This window comes from Diprion similis, chromosome 4 (assembly GCF_021155765.1).
Source record: "Diprion similis isolate iyDipSimi1 chromosome 4, iyDipSimi1.1, whole genome shotgun sequence".
Taxonomy (NCBI): Eukaryota; Metazoa; Arthropoda; class Insecta; order Hymenoptera; family Diprionidae; genus Diprion; species Diprion similis.
This window is the reverse complement of record NC_060108.1, coordinates 6,383,217-6,410,602: the sequence shown is the minus strand read 5'-3', so window position 1 is coordinate 6,410,602 and position 27,386 is coordinate 6,383,217. Positions and strand designations below refer to the sequence as shown.

Sequence of the window (27,386 nt, the reverse complement as noted above, 5' to 3'; positions counted from 1 at the left end):
TGTGTTTTATCACCGCCGAGTTGCATCATACCGGATAGTTCGATTAATTCAGTGTAAATGTGAAAATTTGGCCAATTTCTGTGGGTGGTAACAAATCTGTAATTTTTTTTCTAAATTTTGAAAAAGTAAAAAGACGCTCCACTTTTCGCCAAAATAAGGCATTAACTGCCCAAGTTTCATTCTGATCGCTTGAGCGGTATAGGAGTTTTGCATCCCCGCGTTTTCGAGGTGTACAAACTTCCAGAGAAATAGCTTTTCGCTTCAATCCTGAAACATTCTCCTCGAGCTTTTTTTTTACGGTTGAACTCCAATTCCTCGATATATTTTCGGTGCGAATTTCTCGCTGCGTGAACAAGTGATTTTGTGATCTCAAATCCATCTAGACCTCCTTCAGATGAAATGAAGTCATAAACAACCCTTCTGGCGACCAGTGTTTCTTCCTTCGCAATTTCTAGTCCACAATCCGTATTAATGGAAAAGCCCCGCTCTACATTCGCATTATCATGCGACAATATTGAAGCCATTTGAATTACTTGAAACGCTTGTTCTGACTTGCCATTGTCATTAAGAACCTCCGTCCAAAAATGATCAGCTCGTTTTTCGACGCTTTTTTAGCTTGCTAGTGAACTCTTCACATGATCCCGCGAACAGATATCGATTAGCTGTCGTATCGCTAAATCTGCGCTCGTTCCATCCAACCAATTCTTTTTGACTAAAATTTCAAGTAACCGATTAAGTAGAATCTTAAATAGTTTATGATTCAAGGTAACTTTCGGATCGAAACAAGAAACAGCCTTTGTCAGCGGGTACAAGAGAGGTGAACGTGATCTTAATTTTTCCACACATTTTAGCACACATTCTCTGCAGTTTTTCCGGAAGATCAAAATATCTTTGTCACTTAGATTCTTGGATTTCTTAAAAATGTTTCTAGTAGCGAATCCCAGCTTGAAATGAGCTGCAGTCAAAAGGTTGTCTTTTTTTCGAGATCTATGTCCATTAACGTCGGGGTATTGCTAAGTACATCAGTCTTGACTATCCGTTCCATCAAATTCCGCAACACCATCGTTAGCTCAGTGCATAAAAATGGTGAAAGAGGGCTGTCAGACTGAAATTCGCATAAAAATCCTTGAAATTCCAAAGCAAATGATGTAAAAAAACTAAGCTTTGCAGGTAATAGCTCATCTTGCACAGCATTTTTTACCATCTTGTAGCTGTTGCCGGAGGGTTCTTGTTTATCTTTTTTTACACCTTCCACAAAAGCCTTGACATGAGGGAGAATATTGGGTCCCATATAATATGAGGGCCCCATCAGCTACATTTGCATTTTCGAGCCACATTACCGAACAAAATTTGAGAGGGGAACAATTTCAGCCAGAGTAGGTGGTATACATACTTCTTCGAGCACGTGAATTTTTAAATAGGTAGTATAAAGCTGTTAAGAAGCCCATGAAATCCCAGCCAGTAGCAGTCATACCAGTCTTGAAAGCGCCGTGCATCGCGTGAAGTCCACAACTTCCAATATCCAAAAAGGATCTATCAGATTCCTTTTCCTTCAAGTTTACTTGGAAGTCTTTAACAAATTTCTGATTAACGTTCGGGCCATCCATAGAGAGCTGCAGAATATTTTTCGGGTCTAATGGTGAGATAGCACTTGAAAACGAGGTCAACATATCGCTAGCTCGAGTACGGCCAGGAAAAATAAATAGAATACGGCCATCGCATAAATTTTTTCACCGAACTCCACTCCACTGCTATGTCGCAATGACGTCTATGACTATGGCCGCAAAAAAATTGAGGCTTCAGAGGTTATGTCCAATATACTAGTAAAACAATAGCAACAACAATTCTGAGGTTATGTTCGCAGTTTTGGAAGGTTATGGTTATGAAGATTAAACTTTGGTGAAGTGAAGCGTTGAAACTTAAAAATAGATTCGGAAAACGAAACTGATACTTTGATTATAATATTACCAATTGTTTTGTGGCATCGCACCGGACCGCGCCAATGGGGTGTTCGTCCGATTTACAGGTCAAGTGCAATATTTTAATATCCCTTTCGAACGAACGTCTCTTTGCGCAATATGTCATCTGTGTGACAACATCTCTTATATATATATATATATTAGGGTGGTCCTTATTTAGGGTATGTTCGAATTTTTTTCCACGATAGTTCTGAATAGGTTCCAAATATATAAAAAAAAATTCGTTCCAAACCGCAGCTCTTAATTTTGAAATTAACCCGGCCCCCACGACAGCCAAAGTTTTATGTGGAATTAACATGGAAAAAATTCTATTGTTACTTTGAAATTTTCCAAGTTATGCACAAATAAACGTATCATATCGACACACAATAATTTTTTCCTTACAGCGTGCGCAAAGTTCGTTTTTGCACACTAGTTTGCGTGCGCAAAGTAGTACTTTCCCGCACGCTTGTACTTTCCCGCACGCTAGTACTTTTCCGCCTCCAAGTAATCACGTTCGTCAAAATCAAACCATTTTTCCAATTCGCGTCCGCCATATTGGATCCGCCATTTCGAATTTTCGCAACCCGGTTACAGATTTCGATTGAACGATTTCAAAAACCGTGATTTCCTAAATTACAGTTGCATCAATAAAGTTTAAACACCTTCTTTTTAAATGCTCACATATGTGTCATGAGACAACAATGACACGACTTTTCTCTGCCCTTATGTGTGTCACTGACACTCAAGGGGTTAATATTATTCATAATTCATTACAGTAAATTTCTCAATCCGCTATTGGCGCTGTCGACATGTGGCATTCTAAAGTTTTACGTGTTGAACCACTCATTTACGTACAAACGTGGAGGCGGTGCAGGTCCGAACATGTGTTTGTTTGTTTGTTCTCTTCAAGGGCACACGTCCACTGCTTGCATCCAGCTTTCAACCCTTCCTTCTACAAGTGTCAGACAACTATTTTTATTGTATTTACGAGTTTTGTTTTTCAATTTAGTTTTAATTTTATCTTCAATCATGGAATGTTTTCCCCAACCCCCCCGTGGGGGCTTCGCCCCCTACACCCCTACCAGGGCTTGCAGCCCTGGACCCGCTCCCTCACCCCAGATTTCACCGGCCCCTGCCTAGTCACTAACCTGGGGTCCAGTTGACCCCAACACCATTTTTTATGCACAATTTCAAAGTCAGCACGCTTGAATCAGGTTTGTTTGTGCAAGTGAAATGAAAATGATAAAATAACTTAATTTCTGGATAGTGCTTGAACTTTGCGCAACTTGTTAGGAAAAATAGTATGCGCAACACGTGCGCAGAGGTGTATGTCTCACTCGTCTTTTTGCCATTCATTTCTGATTGTATAATTCCAATCAATTCTGATTGTATAATTCCTCTTGATTCAATATTTTTCTCACCACTTGTCGAATGAAACATTTATACAATATAGTTTTTCTGCATAAATTTTAGTATGTAAGTTGAGTCGCACACGTGCATAACCTGAAAAGCACATGGCTCAGATAGTTTCTTAGATTAATTATCATTATTTGTAATTGTGAAGATTATCAAAAGAAATTTTCTTTTCTGTTATAATAAACAGCATCTGAAGATGACAGGCAGGGCTCTGTCGAAACGTCATGATTAAAGCAAACCCTTGTTCAATAATTGACCTTCCTCGACGAAATTGGAATTAATAAGATCTGGGGAATTGCGAAATCCATAACGCCTATGCTTGAATTTCGGCTCCGCGTGACGGAGGCAAGGCACTTGAGTCCTGGTGCTGATTATTGAAAGATCTAAAGCCATTTTTTTTTTGGAGAGATAAATCTATCGAATATTACGAGAATTGAGCAAGTGGTATTTTTTTGGGGGTTCGCGAGAGACGGGACTGTTGTCAAATTACGATAGCGAGGAATTTCTGGTCTGGCTTCATCGCGGTAAGCGATATTGATTCTTTGCGGACAAATTTCGAGCACGATTGAGATCGGCGCACCGAGTGACGGTTGGCCATTTTCGAATTGCATTTAGACAATACTCGAAATTCGTTTGCCGAATTCCTCGTTTAGTGGCCGTAGCTTGAGTTTTTCGCGATAGCGTATCGAGTCAATTTTGTTTATTGGCGATTTTGAGTAGAGTCATTGATTTCGTAAATTGCGTGCAGCCAAATTCCGCTGCACGGGGTCTAACCGCGTTAGCGTATTTTGAAAGTGTCACCTCTCGTGTAGGTCGCGTATCGCTACGTGTAAGCGCTCAGTTAGACTATTGAATTATTTTTGGTTTCTTTTTTTTTTCTTTTTTTTTGAGGCTCAAGTTTCGGATGCGTCGCGAGTAATCGCTTCGATTTAAGACTGCTAAGAATAAGTATTGAGTTAACGTTACAGACTTCTTGCGATTAACGCAATAACATTTTTGTTAGTCTGGCGAATAGCGCTGTAATTAGAATTAAGTTGTGGACGATCGCGAGTAGCGTGTTCGTATAGTTGTCGATTCTCTTTTCTTTAATTTTTTGTTTTTGTTGACCTCGTCCGAAACGGGGAAGCGATTAGCGCACTTAGATTTAAGGTTTATTTGAGGTACGGTTTCGTTCTATTTTGTTTGCGAAATCGCGGAAGGCGAATTGAGTATTCGTTTCTTTTCTTTTTTTTTTGTTTTGTATCGCCTCGATTTTTTAATATATTATGAGGAAACGTTCAATAGGGAGAAATAAAATCGTCTGTTCGTTATATCCGTAAGTATTTATTTCAATGGTCGAGGCGATTTATTACCGCTCGGTGCTTTCGCTATACACAAGCCTCGAGGGCCAAAATTCGACTGACTACATTTCACCTCGCACATCACACATCGACTCACTCATACATGCGACTTTGACGTGTCGCTCACGTGACGCCTTACGGCTGTCACATATTATTTTATTTTATTTTTTTCAATTCTGGAAAGTGTAAAGTGTCCGTTCTTTCTTTCCGCAAAATTATCCCTCCCCTCTCCGCGGTACTGAGCTACCTGGTGCAGAAGAGGATAGCCGAGGATTAGGGAAGCTGACGATTGAGAGGCGTGTTTATCACGCCAAGCGCCCAACCAAATTTCGCGATATCTTTTGTAAGATTTCAACTTGCATCGCGGGTGCCAGATTATTGTGCACGTGGTAAACTCCTGGAAACTTCTCCGGGTGAACAGGAGCGACGAAAAACCTCGTCACAATACATTAATGATTATTCTTATTTCATAATACTTTGGTAGCAATTTTTGATCTTAGCTTATGATTAGAACAACACTTTTAACATATGAATAATAAAATCAGAATGAGCAACGGTCTGTAGTGTAACTACTTGAAAGTCACAGCGCGGTTCCTGCAATTGCTTAATACAATAGACAATGGTAGCTTGTTGTTTGTCTTCAATGTGTCTTCAAGGATTTGCTCATTTCCTTTGTTATCGATGACTTCTGACGTGGATGCTTCCACTATTCCGTTTTTCTCTGCTTCTCTGGATTGGCCTGAGTTGTCATCTCTCTTCCTAGATTTTAAGTTTATCGACGAGGTTATCATATGTCCAATTTTCCTCTTGTTTCCGACTGAGTCCTCAATATTCCCTTCTGCTACCGCATCTGAAAGCCAACCACCGTGCCTTTTTATCATGGTTTTGTTAGCACTGGAGTCAGCTAGAAGGGTTGCCGAGGTTCTTCGGAAACTGTAACCGGTGTAGGAATCAGCATCGTCCAATTTCAAATAACTGTAATAATAACCCTTTAATAATTCATTTTCCAAATTGAATAACACATCATCAGGCTCAAATTGTTATCACCCACTTTTGTCCTGCAAAATTGCCATGCAACGTCCATTTTCTTATGCATGTGGTATAAAAAATACAAACTTGGCAATTTGTTTAGGCATCGAAGCAAACTTACCTTTACCAATAGGTTATTTCGTGCAGTTCCCATGCTGGTAGTTTAGGAAGAAGCATTTGGTATCCACTTCTTGAAGTCGCAGGGCAATGAATTTTTTTGCAATGTTATAAAAATCTCCTTCGACCGTAAATGACCGGGGTTTTTTGTTTTTGGTGTCGTTTAATTTGATCAGAAGAATTTCACCGTGGTCCTTGACTTCATCTGTAGTAACATTAGTGAGTTCACATCTTCGGCATGCCCCATACACCAAAGATCAGAGCAGTCTATATTTAATATAGTTACTTGAGTCTGTTTATTGTCTGTATTTTTCGTATTTTGGTATCGCATATATTTCTTTTATGTTACATACCTTCGCGGCCAAATATTCCACATTGGCAGCCTTTGTTAGAAATCGCTCGACATCTTGGGATGATAATGTATTTGATTTTTTGCTTTGAAATCCGTCCAATTTGCGCTTGACGAGCGCTATGAGACAGTTGTACTTGCCAATATGAATGTTATTTTTCAAACATAAACTAGCTTTCAGCATAGAGAAAAGCGACCATAAGGTTGAAGCTTGAGAATTCTGGGAAAACTCTTAAAAATGTGCCAACATTACGGACTCTGACATCGACAAAACTTTTTTTGATGTTTAACATTCGCAAAATTTCTCATAAGTGAGGTTATATTGCTCTTTCGATTTCTGCGGTGATAAGTACTGTATAATGCTTGCCACGTTTGAAATTATGATACTGCAGTCTGATTGCATACCAATATTATAATAATATTAGCACACATTCGCAAGTAGTTGAGTATGGCACGCAAAATCTTATAATATTCTATTGCAGCTCTGTTCCGTCGTATGTGGTTATAGGCTGCATCAATTCCCCCTTTATGAAAGTTCTTTTTCGAGCTGGAAATCGCTGTAATTCTGCCACAAGAGAATGAGCGAATAATTGGTCAGCTTGTGGAGGTTCACGTTCTTTGAGTCTCTTAGCTAAGGATAATTATCCGAGAGCGTTAATCATAGCCGCATTTACCTCATCATTTCGTGATCACTTTAGCCTGCGTTCTTTGGGCTCAGAGCTTGAATTTCTATGCACTGGATCGGCATCATCAATTTGGATTGAAAGTACTTCTTCTAGAGAAGGGTCCGAATAGTTAATTGAGCTAGATGAATCTTACGATCACTACTCGATATCGTGCGAAACCTACCAACTGGAGTCGATGCTTTGGATATATGCGTAGGCAGCGGAGATGGATTTGCAACTGGAGATGATAATGGAAGAGCGATACCTACGAACGATCGAGAGGAAACAGTACTTTCATCGTGCGATGGCATTTCAATTTTTTTCATGGGTGAACTTGAAATTATTCTTCTTGAGCAAGAAGAGGGCGCGTATATGCTAGATGTTGATGGATGTGAAGAAGCGGGGGTCCCATCAATGGGTACGGTTTCTGATTCGCTACACCTTATATTTGTCTTACTGAAGGATTGTGTTACATAATTTCGACTGGTCCTGGAATGTGATGTATAAATTAAAAAAATAAGAAGAACATTTCATACACTAATTTCAAGAGATTAGTGATTATATGCCATATCTAGTTGTATTTGAAATTTTCAGCTGCTATACGTACTTTCTGTGATGTGCAATTGTATCGAAGAAACGCGTGCTCCTGACCAGTTGCTGAGAACTTTCAGACTTGCAAATCGCACCACTTCCACTTGGGGCATCAGCTTTCTTCTTACGACAATACCTGTTGCGCAATGATTTCCACCTTGTCTGGCAGTCGTTCACGTGAAACATGCAATATCCACCATGATTAGTTTCAATCATGAAGTATAGTACAAAGTAGTACCGTTTTGATCATAGTAAAATCAATTTCTCGATATGAACATACCAGTTATTCCTGTGAGTACAGCGATGGTTTTCCACGAATTTTTGCGTTTTATCAAATCTTTATAAGAAGGATCTTTTTGATTATACAAATGAGGGAATCCCTGAATGTTTGTAATCATAACATCATTTATTTCGTCAATCATTTTAAATTCAGATTCGTTCACTGCATAATAAAGTTACCAGCAACACTTCCTCCCTGCGCAAACGCAAAATTAGACCAGATTCTACAATGGCTTGCGCTTACGTTCTCACATATTTATCCAAAATCATATGCAACTTTATTGGACAATCAAGTTTCACTGATCTAAAGTAGGACAACTTGGCCTCAACAACCAATGGCGATCGACCTCCGCTTGCGATTGCGCTAGCGTTCGAGCACGCGTCTGCGTTCGATCGTGGCATGGCCTTTACTGTACATCTGCTTTACGTCGACAACACGTATAATGCGAGGTACGGTAGGCGTCACCAACATAAAGCCTACATCAAACCTAACACTGGGGCTTGAAGCAAACAAAGTTATTAAACGTTTATAGTAAATCAGTATAGGTCTGTAGTGATTCTGAAATGGTTTACTTAATCGACAAGTCGGTTATATTGGCTATGCAGACTCAGTGCGTAGCGGTCGGTTGGTGTTGGCACTGCAGACTGATTTTGAAATTTCCAACGTAATCCACTTGTCGAAAAAAATTTGTCGTCTGGCTATCACCGCGGGCATGTATAATTTGTGATTATTATGTTTCAAGACTCACCTCGACAAGCACTTATGTTTTACGTTCCAACTACCTAATTCCGAGTCGTCAAACTGCAATACCTTACAGCACGCTGTCTTACAAGGAAAGGTATCGAGCCCCCCCCCCCCCCCCCCCCCATCCCCGCGCCAAGATTCTGTTCATTTCAGGATATGTTATTCTTTATCGAAATCTAACCTACACACTATTTCTATTTCGCAGAAAAAAAGTTTGACGGGGGGGAATAAACCCCCAGGGTTGGGAATTTCCAGTGGTAGTTTCGCAGTTTGACATGCTTTTAGTTGACATATTTAAATAAAAGCAATTAGAGCATGATTCTCATGGCGAATGATGAAAAATACATTGTTTCCGATTACGATGGAGTTAATGGTAAAAAATTATACGGGTTGCATTTGAAATATCAGAAGAAAGTAGGGGATAAGTGTTTTTGCATTTTCCGAAATAACATCATATGGGGGGTGAACTACCCTTATACACGAGCAACCAAGTTCCCATTAAATTTGTAAAATATTGCTTCAGTTCGTCTTATTTGATACAACAAAGCTCTTTTTAAGCAACAATTGAGGAGCGTATTCGTTTAGATAATATTCGAATACATTGAATAAAAAACCACCCTCCAAAATTTCCGACGCAGCTTCTCGCAGAGTTGGTTTTCAATGTCTAATCCAGTCAGTTGTGTCACTACGTACCGTTATAAAATTCAGCCAACTGTATCAGCCGAAGGAAAACTTTTTTCCCTACTTTTTTTGTTTTTCAAAGAACCAATTGATATGTTTGGGCAAATTGTGCAAGTGAGAGATTTATAATGCACAATTTAAATCGGAAGCTTCAACGTCTATCATTCGTATTCGATTAACGTAATTATACTGAGATAATTTATATTAAGTCCAGATTTATACATGTAACCCCATACGTACTTGACATGCCACACAATCGGTATGTGTTTCTTATGTTGAAGTATTTCGTGTGGGCAGTTACCTAGCTGCAGGTGAAGCGTCGTCCGTATCGTTAACTCACAAGGAATCCTAGGATACCCAAATTTTTTCTTTTCAATAAATTTTACTTTTACTTTTTACACCTTGATTTTACATACATTACATCCTAATTTACATTGACCTTTCAACTAATGAACTGCAGTCAATGTCTGAAACTAAGAACCGTACTAATTTGGAAAAATCTTCACTCTCCGCAGATACTTTGGTATCCTGATAGTAGACGACAATGAGAAGGCCTGGTTTCCTGCAGCGGATTTGAAAGAATTTCACGGAATCGTACCCCACGAGGTCACTGCATCGGAAACGCTACTTTTCTGCATTCGGAGTGACGGAAGTGAAGGTCTTTGCTGCCCGACAGGAGGCGCACACGATGATGACGATGATCTCACATAGGTTCTGGGGTTACTGCTCTCGCACAGATTACTCGTGCCTACCAAGTGACTTAGATTATTATCTTGAGAGAAGAAGACGGAGATGATACAAGGAGATGGTAGAGAAAGAGAGAGAGAGAGAAAGAGTCGATGGATAATGGAGCGATGGGCAATATACACGATCTGGAAAGTACGGGTGGTGCAGATATACGAGTTAGAAATTTTTTTGTTACGTTTGAATTGCCAGTATCATATGTGGAAAAATTCATTGATAAGACATATAGAAAAAATTTTAATATTGTCCGGTTTTGTCAAAGAATATAAATACTTCTCCTGATGCTTAGAGAAGTTTCGGAGGATTCTGGTCAAAAAGATGTTCTGAATTACTCAATTAGTTATGACAAAATTGTTCGGAATCGAATTTGGAATTTTTTTCAAGTCCCCTTAAGTTCGTGTGACAAGTTATTCTACATAGATTTAGTGTAATTTTGTTGACGTCTTTGACAAATCTTTGTATTGAATGTTTGAAATCAGATAGAAACAAACAAAAACAAAAGTTTCGCGAATTCGTCAGCAGACGTGTGTGTGTGACGTGATTGTGCTTGAGTTTTAACAGCAGCCGTCTCCATATGGAGATACCATTTCAATTATCAGGATTACGTTTACTGATTCGGTACGGTCTTTTAAAGACTTCATGATAAAATAGATCACATGATATACATGCATACGTACAATAATTTTCATGCCATTGCCCTATTAAGGTTATTACCACACTGGGCATTAGTAGAATATCTATATAGTGCATGAACCGGAATAAATTTTTTACCGATGAAATTGCGATAAAATATGAAGTGCATGATTATCAGTTGTCAACTTATTGCATGTACTGTATCTATCATATTAACTCGTGATTGCAATTATCAGTCATTCTACTCGATCCATCACCTCAATCCGGTTCAGCGGGGCATGATCTGTTCTAATAGTTAATGGAATATTCGAATTAAGATTCACACACCTGCAGAAAGATTGGTTAATATTATCTGTCAAGTGAAGCAAAGAACGTTGATCATATGATATCCCCACATATTTTCCGTGATTATCGCTACTCTAGCAATGGAAACCATGTCTGCTGCTGAAAACAACAATATCAAACCAGCTGATTTGAATTCTAAACGAGCTCTTTATAAAACCCTCGCAATCAATAAAGGACGACTATCGTAAAATTAGATATTTACGTATTATTTTAATGAAGTCACACAATGATTAAAGTAGTCGAACAGTTTTTATGAGTATAAGAGCAATTATTATATCGTTATAACTACAAATAACGTTTGAAAAAAAATTCTTTTCTGTCACCAAGTTACTAATCCTTTGTTGAGCATCGTCTTTATCGCGTCTTTACCATGATCACTTTGTGAGGTGGTCTCGGCATGTAAATTCTAAACATAGTTTACAACAAATTAGTTGTGGTTTGAATAAATCAGACAAAATGGGCGTAGTCGTTGAGGGATACCCGGTGAAAAGAAATCCTTAAACGATCGCATATTGCATTCATTTGGAGTGGAATGTAGCTTTCAGAAAAATACATTTATGGTGGATGCTAGTGGTGAATATAGTCGCGTCTTACGCGGGATGCACGTTGACTTCGCTTGCTGGGCCAGCCATTATGCACATTTGAAAATGTAAGTGAATCGAACCGGCTGATTTTTACATATTATCCAGGAGGAACTTAGAAAGGCTTATCCTCAAATCTTTGATGAAGATTTTCGATATGTTGTACACGTGGGGGTGGGACGTGAAAGATCGGTGGTAGTTAATGATTATCGGTAATAAACATGGCTCCCACGTAACGACAATGAATAAAATTTAAAAACTAATCAGACCTACCTTTCGATAACCGGTACTGTGAGTACCTACGGTTTTGCTTAGTCCTATACAGGGCTGTCAGAGTTGTTTAAACGGTGAAAGCTGATTTATATTATTAATAAAGGATGGGCGTTCGTTCAAAAGAAATGGTTGAATATGAATTTATCTGGTGAAAGATAAAATATATTCTTCAAATGATTTGTTTATGACAAATGAACGATAACAAAGGAAATCAAATCAACGAAAGAATTATAACGATTGAGTGTAAGAACGCAAGAGGGCATTCTGTGTTTAATGGCTATATTTTAAAGATTATTTTTTAGTAGTAAAATTCATCAAAACATTCTCATATTCAAGTATGTGGTATCATAATATTAAACAGTGAATCTAAAACATTTTGTATTTTTTTTTTTTTCGCAAGTAAGGCGGTGATATGGCAGCCTGACGTGAGCTCTATTTGGAATTGGCGTGCACGATATCTCGACTCTGGAATATCTGAAACAGAAAATTCAAAAAGCCTATCAAAATATAAGTAAATTGCTATCGCATGAGCTACAATCAAGCATTTTGGGTGAAAAAAAATGGCGGACTCGAATTTTTCGATTCATTTTTGCAAGTTAAATCTTTCAAAAAAACGATTAACTATAAATGAAAATTCATGATTCTGGTTCATGCTGAAACTATATACGTGTAGGATAATCCCTCAAATTTGGGCTCAATCGGTCAAGTAGTTTTTCCAAAATCGTGTATGCCAGGTCAAGAAACGTTATTTCGAGAAAAACGTGATTACATTATTTTTCGTCGAAATAATGTCTGAAATCATATAGAAAGTATCATACTCTGAACTAGTGTTGCTTGCCCCATACATTATTCTTTCCTGCTCTTCAAAATAATCATTTTCGAACGACTTTACCTTTCTGAGCTCTGTTCTGCGTTTCTTGGAAGCATAGACGCTGCAACGATCGACTGTCGCAACATGGGCTTTGTCTTGTCCCTGCGCGAAATCAACTGTTGCTCTGCCAATTGAAACACCCATCACTTCCATAACTTATAGTAATGGTTGGCAGCCTTCATTGAAAGTTCATACAGCACAGTATGCTACAGTTTCAATAATTTTTTTTTCCTGCTAGCTTTACTACTTTTTGCTCTCCATCGTGCAATCGTTTACGCAACCTTATATATTGTACGACACACAATCTCTCCAAACGAAGTTCGTTTTTTAACTGCTTCTCAAACTAAGAATAAGACGTTTAAGAATCAGCGTACCTCATCGCGACTTTCTATTTCCTATTTAAGTAACATGGGAAATTTTTTTTCTTTTATACTCTGAAATTTTACTCGTATTACTCGTCAACGCATTAGTGTGCTGAGAAGACCCTCTAAACGCTCTACAAGGAAGGCTTATGATCATTTTACGATAAATCTACTCTTTCAAAAGTTATTTAAGGTTGAAAGTCAACAAAGAACCTTAAATAACTTTTGAATGCATCAAGGTCAAGACAAAACATTCACTGGTGCAGCCGTGAGCCTGATTCAAACGATTTCTATGATCTTCTACGAATTTTTAGAGAAATTGAACATTGCGTAAAATTCTGTGGAAAAAATGATTTTTGTACATAATATTAAATATGTGTTACGAGACAGAGCAATCTGTATTGACGAGCGGTATCAATAGTCCTCTGTACCCACCCAAGATGTTGTTTGGGCTTCTTCGGCTCTGTTCTCGTCCATGTCATTTGCTCAAGGAAAGGTGCAACTACCAATAAATGCAGTGGCGAGGTCTCTTTTAACTGCGTAAATGATTTATTACACTACTGGAGAGTATGAACGTGTAATCGTGCAACGTGTAGTTGAAGGTGTTGAATTTGTTTAAAGCGGATAAATCTGAGACTTGATATCAAAAATTGGCTGAATGATTATTTTTGATTTCGTAAATTCTTTGTTTCGATATTCTACGTAGATGGTACCTTAAAGGCTCAGAGGAAGTTCATACCGGGAAACAAAAAGAGAATATAAGTCACCGAAACGTTGGAGGTTATTATATATAGTGAAATTAGATTTATTGGCTTCGGAGCGCTGTGGCTTAGCAAAAATTAATGCAAAATCCAAAAGAAAGGTTTTCATACCTTATACACTATAAAGTTCGTCACTTGTGCATACAAAATTACAATGATTATTCAAAGGTTTACACGAGTTACTTGTTTACGATTGGCCTCTTGATTACTGGTGGAAGAGATAAAGAGTGGGAGAGAGAGAGAGAGAGAGAGAGAGAGCTTTCTCTCCATGCTTCCTGAAACTCATTCCTTCCTCTCTCTCTCTTTACTTCTTCGAATAATCTCAAAGAGTATTGGAATAGAAATGAATCTGAAACCTGAGTACGAGTGGACGAAAGGTCTGAAAATCAATAATAGTGGGGAATAGAATTAGCAGAGTAAGGGCGATAGCAAGTAGCCCGAGCCCGAATGGAAATAGGAGGGTAGGAAAGAGGGAATAAGATTACCATGAGGAATGCTTAATAGGTAAGAGGTGGTCGAAGAAGATGGGGACGTGTGACGAAACGCATCATATGCATCATTTCTTATAAAAACTTATAAATTTTCATAATAATTTGTACCTTTTTAGTGAAAAAAATAGAAAACACTATGATTTTGAAAGAAAATTAATAATTCTTCATGAAAACTACATACATTTACTTTGTCCGACATAATACGAAGTGTTCCAATTTTTGTGAAAATTCGCAGTAGTAGCAATTTTCATCAGAAAACGGGCTGCTAGTACCTATATATTATATCAGCACGTGGTATTGCTATAGTTCTCTTATAGCGGACTGAACGTGCAATCCGCCTATATAGCTGCTGCGGTAGCGTAATACACGACTATATTTAGCAATAACATCCATAAATACATTTCACCTAATTATACATTCCAATCAAAACAAATTCAATATAAAAACGCCTGACAGGTTCCTTCTGCAGGACGCTTCATGACGGCCTGACCCGTTTTTTATTACGAAAATACCTTCACACTTTTACACTTCTTCATACTATTTGGAGTCTTTTTTTACAGTCGCATAAATGAGTACTTTAAGTGCAAAACGCAGATAAAGAAAAACGCATAGTATATACATACGTTACCTGAATCATTCAACTAATTGTGATTCAAGCTGCGTGATCGCAATCGAATCGACTAATAATCAATACATGCTATCTCCCGTAATAGGTCACACTGGCGACTAACTACGCTCTCCATGTCTACTTACTAGGGGTAGTCTAAATTCAACCGGTGAATGGCAGAGCAAGACCCATTCGTACCGTTTCAGTTACAGATGTTCATCTCCAAAGTCAGATCATGAGTCTATTCAACCCGGTGCCGCGGTGTGACAACGAAGCAATATCGACGAAGCCATTTGTAATTAAACTTGCTGTAAAACATTCATGACGAAACTCATGAGATTCAATGCTGTACTGCTATCACGATTTCTCGCCCATTTCCGGAATCACGGCATTTTAGAATGCACTTAACAAAACTTAATTTTTAATAACATCACTCGTTATCTTTTATTTACATAGTCCACATCAGATGTTGTCCTACGGACATATTACTGCAGCAGAAAGTATAACTAGAATTAAGGCAGAGCTCTGTAGTACAGGTAGGTCGCATTTAAGGGACCTATATTATAGTCCCAGAATGGCCACCAAAAGTGCCAGGGTTCTATGAGAGGACCAGGAATTGTAAACGATTCCACTCTCCAGTCGCGCGACTAGTCACTACGGGTATAAAACAAGCGCTGATAGCGCATTAGCGTAATATTAATTACCCATATATCCTGAACCCCTTGTCGAACATCGTCGCGGCAAGTAGCGTTTTTGGTATTAGGTACTAGTTTAGCGATATCGCGAAAATCGCGTTCAATCTTTTGTCGTCGGAATAGGTCAAGTTTCGGTCCTTTTCCTATACTGCATACAGAGTTATTTATGTAGCACTGGTCTTAGGCGATATGTTGATGTGAAATTTCGTGGTAGAGTAAGCTGTGCGCTCACAACGGGATTGGTTGACGTGTCTGACACGTAAGCGGTATACAGCCATTTGTCAAACATCAAGTTCCCTAGTAAAACGGGGTTCGGTACCAGGGCTAAATGCAATCTGAAGTAGTGAGACGTTCAATACCTTATTGCGCAAATTATCGTTTGACATCAGACGATAAGCTAATTGATTACAAGTTTGGTTGATTAGCCAGGGTAACGGAAAATGAGTCGAGTAGATAATTTTTCAAACTGACAGTGAGAGAAAAGCATTCAGCAACAAATCAATCAGTTAGCGCGTGGAAGCGCTAGCGTATGGACTTGCTAATTGAAATATTTGTCGATGTATGCGTTTCATTCAGTTTGAAAAGTGATCAACTCTGTTCATCTTCCGTCACCTCAGCCAGTTAACTAAGCTTGTGATTAATTAGATCATTAGCATGTAACGCTGTACGATAATTCACACAATAATGCATTGAACGTCTCACCGCTCCGGACTGGGCTCAGCCGTAGTAACGAGCGCCAAAGTTCTAGCTAACTTGATGTTTGACACTGGGTCTATGCCGATGGCATTTCATATATGTCAACCAATACTGGCACGCGCTTACAGCCTACTCTACCTTGAATCACAGCAGCATATCGTCTAAGGCCGTGATTGAATAAATAACCTTGTATAATGGTGTGAATGCACATTGTGTACCTACAAATGCAACTTCTTTCTCGAAAAAAGTTTCTCTTTCGCGCCGGACCGGACTTCACTAAATTCGATACCAACGGTGCCAAATTACCCTATATCGATAGTGACGACTTGTCGTAACGTTGAACCTGCATGGGAAAAAGATGAGCGGGTCCTTTAAGTACCTCCTGAGTTTCACTGATAATGTTATGGGATTCGTGTACTGGAAAATACACTTATTCTTTGCAACGTTGAATAATTTGAATATCAGTGTGAAATACAAAAATTATATTACGAAAATCAAGTGATTTGCAATGTGCACGTTGGCATTACTGTTATGTATTAATAAGTGAATAATACTCGATTTTCGCATGGCTAACCAGAGTGTAAGCTCAGTTCAGTCTATATCCAAGGTATAAAAAAAGAGCCCCGTTCAAGAATTAATATTTGAAATAACCTATTTTAGATTCACACCACAAATAACCTGTACGTTGCACAATACATAACCGTCAAACTGTAATGACCGTTGTGTGTTGTGTAGCGTTCACAGCAAAAATAATTTCCTGACAATATAGGAATTTTTTTAGACAATTGGTACAAAATTACTCAAAAGATTTGATCTCGATGAAACGGGCGTGTCGTAAGCGTTCTAGATACACGATGTATAAATACATTACATCCTATATACTTCTTTCAGTGCAAAAACGGCAGATACCGTGCAGAGCAAGGTTGTCACAAGACAGAAATTAAACATTTTCAAATGTGACTTTGGTTTTCTATATGCAGCGCATTATGGTTCGCATCATTTCCCTTCGAGAAATTTCCTTGGCATACAAATCAAAAACAATTATGCAAAAAAGAACATATCGTTGGATACTAAATATTTTACCAAGCGGCATACTACATATCAATACGTAAACAAATTTTAGTCGGAAGTAAACTTTGAAACCAAAATAAATTCTTCATTAATGGAGTTAAAAAGATTGATATAAAGAAATTTTTTAATCAGTTCCTGAATAATTTCAAGTCAGATAGTATATCTCAAATCAAATAAGCAATAAAAATATAAGTTATCACTGTGATATTGACGGTACACGTCACAAATGTGCTTTTGAATTCTTGTGGACAATCTGCACAAGATTTTGATAGGTTATACTCAAGTGTCACCAAAGATCAATGGACATGAATGAAAGAAGTCGGGCTGACAGCTGCGTAAAAAGGTTTTAAAAAGTTATAATAAATCATGTAAAATCGGCCACATGAGGTCAACGAGACAATAATATTGATGTTGCACTGCACTTCTCGCACATTCACAAGTGGCTTACAAAATGCCGTAACTGATAATTTATCGACATAGTATGCTAGTGTAGTGAAAAATAAACAAGACATTAATTTGATAAGTAAGATAAATACGTATGGGCTAGTCCAAAAAATGTTGACTAGTCTCCCAACCTCACCCAATCTAATTTTACAATCGAAAATTGTCTTGAAGTTCCTGTGCTTGGGAATACTGATGAATTTTCTGGAGTTTTTTCAAGGTTTGGTTTGGCGAGTTGTGATGACTGTGTTAAGTTCTATCATCTTGAAAGGCGTTTGTTTTTCAAATTGTTACAATTCGTGGTCAAAACGCACTCTGGTGAAAAGTATAATGTAAAATCTGTCCAATTGTAAACGACCTTTCAGAAAATAATTATATTCTGTTTTTCGAAAGAACGCAAACCTCGATTTCCCCGCAACGTGGACTGTTCGATATAAAGACAATACAAGTATTTGATATACATTTACATCATTCGTTAAAATTGTTTCCTTTGTGATAATTATTCGTGACGCTGATTGGATGTCCCGTTTAAGGGGAAGGTTCGGTACACTTTCTAGCTATAAGAAATACCAGTCCTAGAGGGTTGACGTTTTTTATTGGCTGTCATTTGCGACCGCGAAGGACCCTCTACGATGGTCAAATATTTGAAAGAATCTTCAACTGTTTAACAAATTCTATCTTTCGAGTGAATGGAGATATGGAGATACCATCGAACGCATGATTTATTTTTCGAATATCTAGTTTTCATATACGTGAAAAAAACGGGAGCCCTGGGGAAACAACACCAGCTACTAAAAGGTCGGAAAGTGGTTGAAATTTTAAGAAGTTCCGCATATGTACACCTAATACATATAAAGGTGGTACAAAATGAGCTTCTTTGTTTTGAAATCACTCCGCACAAAAATATTATTTATTTTGCAAGGAATATCCTCTCAATCAAATTTCAAGTATTTACATAATAATAGACATTCACAATGAAACAAACATGTTGCTTAGATTTTGACAACATTAATTAGTCGAATTTTTTGTGTTATCCATACAACTGTTGAAGTTTCGATGGTATCTAATTAATAAATTTTATTCAATGTGAATGGGTATCATCACCTTTACAGTAGTATTCATGCAACTGGAATGCCAGAGAATTGCTCGCATGTTATTCAAGTGTATATAATATACGTCCACGTAATATAAATATGCGTTCTGTACTTGAGTGCCGGGCCATGATCCTGGTTCCTCTATGAATATTACACACGTCCTTGAGGAGATAAGTATTGCCGATTTCACCCTTGGTATAAGTCCATGCATGGAGTATTCACAGTTATTTGCAAATATGATGAAGGCTTATAAAAACATTTTTCTGTCCACTGAGCAGAAAGTGGCAACTTTCTGCCGCCTGCGCGAAACGAAGTTACCACTTTCCGGCTCTGTCGGTCAGAAAAATGGTATACCAACCTTGGGCAGTAAAAAAGAAAGCCTCAGATCACATGTTTGTTAGCCTCGGCTTCGCCTCGGCCAACAATTGCATGTGATCTGAGACTTTTCTTATTTTACTGCCCTAGGTATGTAATATACTATAGTTAGTGAATGGGTAGGTTTATTATGTGCTGACTAGAAGTAGGAGAGGGTAGGGCACGACGGCCCCTCTCAAAAATTTGGTTTACCATTTTTTAGAGAGGGGCTGTCATTCCCCGGAAACAAGGTTCAGAGTTTTGGTAAAATTTCAGTAAATTCGTTCAAAGTCGGACAAAATAAATTAATTTAATGGTAAAATATTACAGAAAGTAATAACGGGATTAGGGGGGCCGTCGTGCTCCACCCTTCCCTACCTACAGCACTCGCATATCTTTTGTCCAAGAAAACCTGATAATAGATTTGTTTATTTATTATATAACTGAATCAACTAGTACGTGATACATGTTTGTGATATATGTTCTTACTTAATACACATCTAATAAGATGTTTCAATCCAGATGTGTTCTTCAATCAAGATATGTTCTCACTTGATACACATGTAATCAGATGTTTCAATCCAGATATTTTGCAGCTGAAACAAAATACTTTTATCTGCACTGAAGTGATTGTAAACTGTAGATTCACTATATGTATGCGCGAAATTCGAGACCTATAGAAGAGAACGTGAGCCACCATGGCTCACTGCAACTCCTATATATTTTTCAAGCATAATTCAGCAGAGCTTGAGTGACATATTTTCAATGTGTCAGATGTACAGCAATGTTCATCGATGCATGCACTGTGGCTAACTTTATTTTTTCAACTTTTGTTTCTTTTCTACTCGTATTTTATGTGCCTATGGCCGGTGAAACAGTGCACAGGAGAAATGGGAGAAACCACCATGACAGCCTTTCGGCGCTGTCATCCATATAACCTCTAAGATCGCGAGGGCACGAATAACCTCTTTCACAAAGTGCATAAGCCGTCAATTTCAGTATGAATATTCAATTTTATCATATTTATATATTCGTCGAGTCTTAAATTGATGGCTTATGCACTTTGTGAAGGAGGTTATTCGTGCCCTCGCGATCTTAGAGGTTATATGGATGCCAACGCCGAGAGGCTGTCATCATGGTTTCTCCATAAAGATATAAGAATAGAGTACGTGAGTCAGCCGATACGACCAGCACGCAATAGAAAGAGAGAGAGCAACTAGGGAGTCTGGTAGTCTTTATCTAAGCACGCATGCGCAGCAGGCGAGTCTCGGCCGCATTCAATACGAAAATATATATAAAAAAATTATGTAATCAGTAGTAAGACTATGAATAGTAGTACTAATATAATTTAAATGAACTAATGAATCTCAAATTTTTCAAGAATATCTAAAGGTGACGATTTTTGACCATAGTGCGATTTTTTGGGGGAAGTCAACACGAAGCAGGTTATGTTTGTGTCAACAACGTTCAACAACTTTGGGCACGCCAGCGCATGCGTGATTAGACAAAGACAATCAGGCTCACTAGTTGCTCTCTCTCTTTCTATCGCGTGCTGGTTTTCACTTACGTGCGCTCCTATGGCTCACGTACTCTATTCTTATATCTCTATGGGTTTCTCCCATTTCTCCTGTGCACTGTTTCACCGGCCATAGGCACATAAAATACGAGTAGAAAAGAAACAAAAGTTAAAAAATAAAGTTAGCCACAGTGCATGCATCGATGAACATTACTGTACATTCTAAGACGAAGTGTGATGTATTACCTTAAAATTTCTCTATTTTGTAAGCAAACCTCTGTTTTGGTGCCTCAAAAGTTAAATTCTTAACAGCTTAGTTTTCTTCTCACTGAATACTTTCATACAAACCCTTTGATTTATTTTGCCAAATTCCAGGACACCGACGTCGTTTGTTTCGCACGTTACCCACTGGCCTTGAATGTGTCAGAATCAATCCAAGGGTCCACACGTAAGATACAGAATCATATGTTACAAAAAGTTTCACAAAAGAATTTCTCTTCGAGAAGAATCAGTTTGTTCCAAAATATGCAAGTAGTCTACGGTGGGTCAAATTTTTTAAGTTATAATTAAATTTTAAATTTATGAGGTTTGAGATGATATTCAAACATATTGATGTAATGGTCAAGCGAGTGTTGAATTTGTTTTGGACCAAATCTGAATCTGTTACGCGCGGAATTTCAGAATGGTCTAAATGATACCAGTATATAAGTGACTAAGATGTCGAATATTCGTTCCGTTCTTGACAGTGTCGTTCTCCTTAATATGGAACATGTCTTTTATGTATGTATATTAACATCTCAAACTGGCAGAATCCATAAATCAACCTATTTGAACATCATCTTTCCTTCTTGAAACCCTCCATTTTTGTATGAAACTTTTTTTGATATCTTGTTCCGTTTCTGATATATTCGCGTGGGTCTGACAAAATTGACCACCGCCCTTTGCATTCCCTCAAAGGATGATAGAGTTACGGGGTTAATGATATTCAAATTATAACGTCTCATGGCGTAAAGTAACATATCAGAAGAGCAGATAAATACATTTTTTAGTGCAGGATTTCTGGGCTAAAATCAAGGTCATAGCCCATCTAAACTTCATTACCACTCATGGCGTGACTTACATCAATAATACACACATATATAGGTTAAGTATACATATGTATTTCGAGAAAAATAATCATAGCATTTATGCATTCAAAGATTGTTGAATATGTATTAGAGAGTTGTTATAAGAAATATATTAGATTTAATTTACATACTCGACGAAAAGGCTGCGCTGTGCTATCGAATATATTTCAAACCGATTTTGAAGACAGGGTGGTCGGTTTGAATCAATGTTGGCGAACATAAAGAGATACAAGAAATTTTGTTATACAAAACCTGCAGGGTGTGCGAGGCAAAGATGATGTTAAAATAGATCGACTGGTGGGTTTTGTTCTTTTTGATTCTTAACCCTGAAATCTGGGTCCATTTGTTTGAGCCGATTCGAATTGTTCAATGCGCATTGCGCATCCAGCACAATATATTTACAATAAAAAAATATTCCAAATAATTATTTCAAATTTTCTTTCTTCATGGAATTGTAGTGGAAGGTTCGAAGCTAGTATATGAATTTTGTACATTTTTTTAAATCAATTAAGTTAGTGAAAAAAGAGCCGGACAAGAATGATCCAGGTTTCCAGGATGAGGGTAGCGAAAAAACCTTTCAGGGTTGAGGGTTACTATTTTGTGAGCTTGATTTTAGATTGGAAACACCTATTTTAGATCTAAGCGGCTGATAGCGAGATAGAGGATAAATTCAGAGACGTGAGAAAGCAAAACATTTTCAATTGTTCTCTTAAGATTCATTCTTACTTCACCATAACTGCCACACGTTTTGATTTTCACTTACCCTGACGGAAAAGTTTGCTTACAGATACAAAATTAGTGAGTATGAACTGATATGATAGTCTTTATAATTTTGGTTTGGATCATGAATTCAAATCACAAACTTTTGAGCCAGGATGCGTGATAATAAATCAATGTGGAAGTTAAGGTAAGAAAAAACAATGAAATAAAGTACGGAGCAAAAAAATCGAAAAAAATGTCCACACCACTTTGAACTTTTTTTTTAATCCAATATCAGCTTTCGCGTGTCCGGAGTACAGGTTTTCCATTTTATGTCCGACGTTACTTAAAACTCTCAAAAATAGAACGCTCCACAAGTAGATCAGTACTAGCATCATCTTTCTCCCTGAAAATTCTCTAAGTTTTGTATGGAACTTTTTCTTGTATCTCTTCTGTTTCTCGAGATTAACTTTGAATTACATGGTTTTCAGTCAGGCCAAACAATAAAATAGGATAAAGTTCCGAAAATCACATACCGCTGATTAATTTGAAATGTCGTATACCTATGTATTTTGACTCGCTCATCACAAATATGATAATAAAAATACCATCAATTTGATTTTCAACGTCAAAACTAAGAAAGCTAATTTTTTGAAAGTCTTTCTATTTTATTTTGATAAGTGGGGAAAAATATTTTTCACAAAAGTTATAGCCTATTCAAATATATATCTTCTACGTTTTATAAGATTTTGTATAAAATAATTTATTTTTTCGTGAAGAATGGGATAATGCTCTAATGCTAATGAGTACGATTTGCCAAAATTCCATTAGTTTCGGTGTTGTCTACTCTTGTAGTTTACCTCGGAAAGGTTGAAGTTTGGTATTTAAAAGGGCATATCCGAGTAGATGGGTCGAAAAGTACGCGGATTTCGAAAATTTTCATATAAAAAACTATTTATTCGATTCAATCCATTTTTTCTGTTATTTCAAAGTTTATACGTTAAGGTATATTCAGTAATTTTTTCATAAAAATTCATCCACTCGTAGCGTTGTTACAGTAGTCGGTGTAAAACATATTCAGACAGTCAGTTGATCTAAAATAAAAAATTCCAACAGGATCTTGATGTACAGTAATGTTCATCGATGCATGCACTGTGGCTAACTTTATTTTTTCAACTTCTGTTTCTTTTCTACTCGTATTTTATGTACCTATGGCCGGTGAAACAGTGCACAGGAGAAATGGGAGAAACCATGACGACAGCCTCTCGGCGCTGTCATCCATATAACCTCTAAGATTGCGAGGGTACGAATAACCTCTTTCACAAAGTGCATAAGCCGTCAATTTCAGTATAAATATTTAATTTTATCATATTTATATATTCGTCGAGTCTTAAATTGACGGCTTATGCACTTTGTGAAAGAGGTTATTCGTGCCCTCGCGATCTTAGAGGTTATATGGATGACAGCGCCGAAAGGCTGTCATGGTGGTTTCTCCCGTTTCTCCTGTGCACTGTTTCACCGGCCATAGGCACATAAAATACGAGTAGAAAAGAAACAAAAGTTGAAAAAATAAAGTTAGCCACAGTGCATGCATCCATGAACATTACACAATACATCGAGCCGTTCGCTGCGTAGGAGCTTCTTTTTTATCAACGAAACGGTGAACGTTATAACTTTAACGTTCATTTTCTGGCCTAAATTTGACACCTTTTTGGATCATAAAAAAACTAAATAATTGAATTAAAAAAAACGCATACGCAGCGAACGAGACAAAATGTACCAAAACATTGTGTCCAAATTTAGTAAAAATTGGTTGAATCATTTTCGACATATCCTAGGCACGGACTTGGAAACGTAGTTTCGAGATAATCGAGTTTAAAGTTTGGCTAATTGGCCGCAACATCTACAATTCTTCGGATTTTATCATATAATTTACACGCAACATGCTTCATACTTTAAACTTTCAGAAACGCGAATGAAAAGAAAGTCGATTCATGAAATATTTTACTCGGATGTGCCCCCTTAAGGTGCATGGCTTTTTTTTTATATTGTGTATTGTGGTTCTGGTTATGCACCTATCATACGAAGGCCGAACTTATTCTAACCTTTGTGCCGCGACAATCACCCTCCGCGTTTGTTGTACGGAGTGGTATGCTGTGAATTCGGCGATGCCCCTGTCATAGGTAGGCCCGAGTTATTCCAGCTTTGGGCTGCAATAGTCACTATCAGCATATTGGATATTGGTGGTAAAACAAACTTACATAACTTTTTGTTGCGTGGGTTATTATTAATCTCGGAATGACTAAGGTGTATATCTTCCAGGGAGTGTGATAAACGTTGTTAACGGTTGACTTTCTTTAGCAAGTTTGATTTGATGAAACCCTGCTTTTGCATCTAATCTTGTGAAGAATTTCGCATTCTTCATTCTGGTTAATGTGACATCTACTTTAGAAATTGGAAATACAGTTCTGTGTAGATTTTCATTTAACTTTCTATAACCATTCTGTATTTTCTTCCACTGGTACTATCACCTCTCGCTTCACCAGCTTATTTAGTTTCTTCTTTAGTTTATGTGACAATGGTACTGCCAGTACCCTAGGAACCGTTTGAGCTGACGGAATTACGTCCAACTTCTATTGTGATTTCAATTCCTTTTTAAAGTTCCCGGGTTCTTCGAATATTTTCGGAGATAATTTTCTTACGTCGCTCGTTGAATCCATTTCTTCCATTGGAATCGTTTGTTTTTTTTTTCTTTGTATTTGACTACTTTCTTTAGATAGTTAAAACGCCCTCAAAAATGTATTCATGAACTCTTCTATCATGTAAGTTTACTGATTTCAATTTCCCTCTGGCCTTTAAGATTTAAGTTCAGGCTATCCGATATACATTCTTTGTTTTGCACGCCTACTCCCAGTGTCCTATCCACCCACATCTTCTGTACTCCGCTTTCTCTGCTCGACATTTCTTGCCCCCGGTATGCTGCAGACCACGTCTGTAGCACTTAGGATCCTAGCGCTGTTTGTTATCGAGTGTTGTTGTTTTACCTGCTTTACACTTTGATTCTTCTAGGTATATTGACCCTGTTGGATTGAGAGGAATCATTAGAATGTGTTTCAATTATCTTTACTTGTTTTGCATGTCTGTCAACCTGTCGTGCCATCGCTATAGCTTTCTCGAGTGTGAAGTCTGTTGTTAGCGGAAATCGTTTGGATGTTTTGCTCTAGAATATCTCTATGGCAATTCGAACTCGAATAAGTTCTTCCCTTTTCGTGTCATAATCGCTCGTCTCAGTGAGTGTGTACAACGCTGTTATATAATCGTCTACGCTTTCGCTCTTCGCCTGTACTTTAGAGTTGAATTTGAATCTTTCAGAAATGACATTTATTTTTAATGAAAAGTATTTCTCGAATTTCTGTAGCGCCGTTTCTCATGTACTAGATCCAATTGAGGTTAGAATTTGGGAAGTCAAAGGTATCTAGTAATTTCAGATGCGCTCTTCCTGGTGTTGTCTGTGTCATATCTTCTCTGCAATCGGGCATTCTGCTTCTACCCACCACCGCGTTTTTCCCGTGAGCCTACATCACCCAAGTAATTCCTCTCTATGTGTATTTAAGCTACCTCCATAGTTAAACAAATTTTGACACCATGTTGTGTGGGTTATTATCTAATCCCGGGATAATCAAGGTGGCTCCTGATTTTGTAGTATATGATTTTTATCTGGCGTTATGTGGACGCATCTTTGTTTGGTCCGTCGTCATGCTTTTAACGCTCCTTCTATATTAGGATGCGTCTTTATGTGCTCTTGCTTATTCAGGCGCTTTTCTATTACCGTTGAGGCGCGTTCACATAACACTTTTCACTTGTAGGACTGATTCACGTAGAACCAATCTTCCGACTGCCCTGAAAAATATACCGTAGGAAACCGTCACATGAAAATGTATTCGGTAGAAAAATATTCTGTCGGTTCCGCGCTGCATCATCCCCGGGCCAAAACGCCCTCGTGCGGAATCGGCTCCGCGCTAAGACGACCTTGCCGAAAAATTCTGCTCCTCAGTTGGTGACTATGAAATGCCTGAGTTGAAAAATTCCGAAATAGAGGGATTCCGAAACTTTTATATTTCAACTAATAACGTAGCGTTCCTAAGTATACAATATCGAAACTAATAGAGTTTTGGTGAAATGTACGCATTAGAGCATTATCCCATTTTTTTCGAAAGAGAATGGCTTTGGACAAAAACTGCACAGAACATAAAAAAATAAATCTTTTTATAGGCTACAATTTTTGTAAGACAAGTCTTTCTCCAAGACAAACACTTAGCAAAATAAAATGGACAAACTTTTAAAAAATCAGATTTCGTGAGTTCTGACGGTGAAAATCAAATTCAGGGCATTTTCATCATCATATTCGTGATCAGCGACTCAATATTCATGGGTATACGAAATTTCAAATTAAACTGCGGTAAGGACTTTTCGAAACTGCACCAAAAAAAATCAAATTAACTGTTTGAAAATTGAGCAAAAATAAACGTTATGTAATAGAATACAATAAATTCTGGTAAAATTCAATTAATCGAGTCAGTATCGCCAGGGGCTATCGGGTAATACATATATGTACAATATTATCATATCATTTTCATATACATATTCCAGCAACAAGCTAATCGATTCATACAAATGGTACCTACACATTTACGTGTAAACACACATGAGATACTAATACTAATGACAATAAATTCATCTGTAATAATAAATACAATTTAATCGTGGTGTTTCCTATTCACGGAACAGTATAACATTCATTTCTATTATTAAGTCAATTTCTATGCACACATATCACATGTACGCATCATAT

The 27,386-nt window shown here is 37.7% G+C and overlaps 1 protein-coding gene across 1 annotated transcript in view; it reads left to right on the top strand.

Annotated features, from left to right (window-relative positions):
* LOC124405597 (sodium-dependent neutral amino acid transporter B(0)AT3) overlaps positions 1-9,964 on the top strand; it is a 191,468-nt gene extending 181,504 nt beyond the window's left edge. The window contains exon 13 of the mRNA XM_046880625.1: positions 9,689-9,964. Coding sequence (XP_046736581.1) covers positions 9,689-9,884 — 196 coding nt within the window. The 3' untranslated portion in view covers positions 9,885-9,964. The remainder of the gene's footprint in view (positions 1-9,688) is intronic.
* Positions 9,965-27,386: the final 17,422 nt, after the last annotated feature.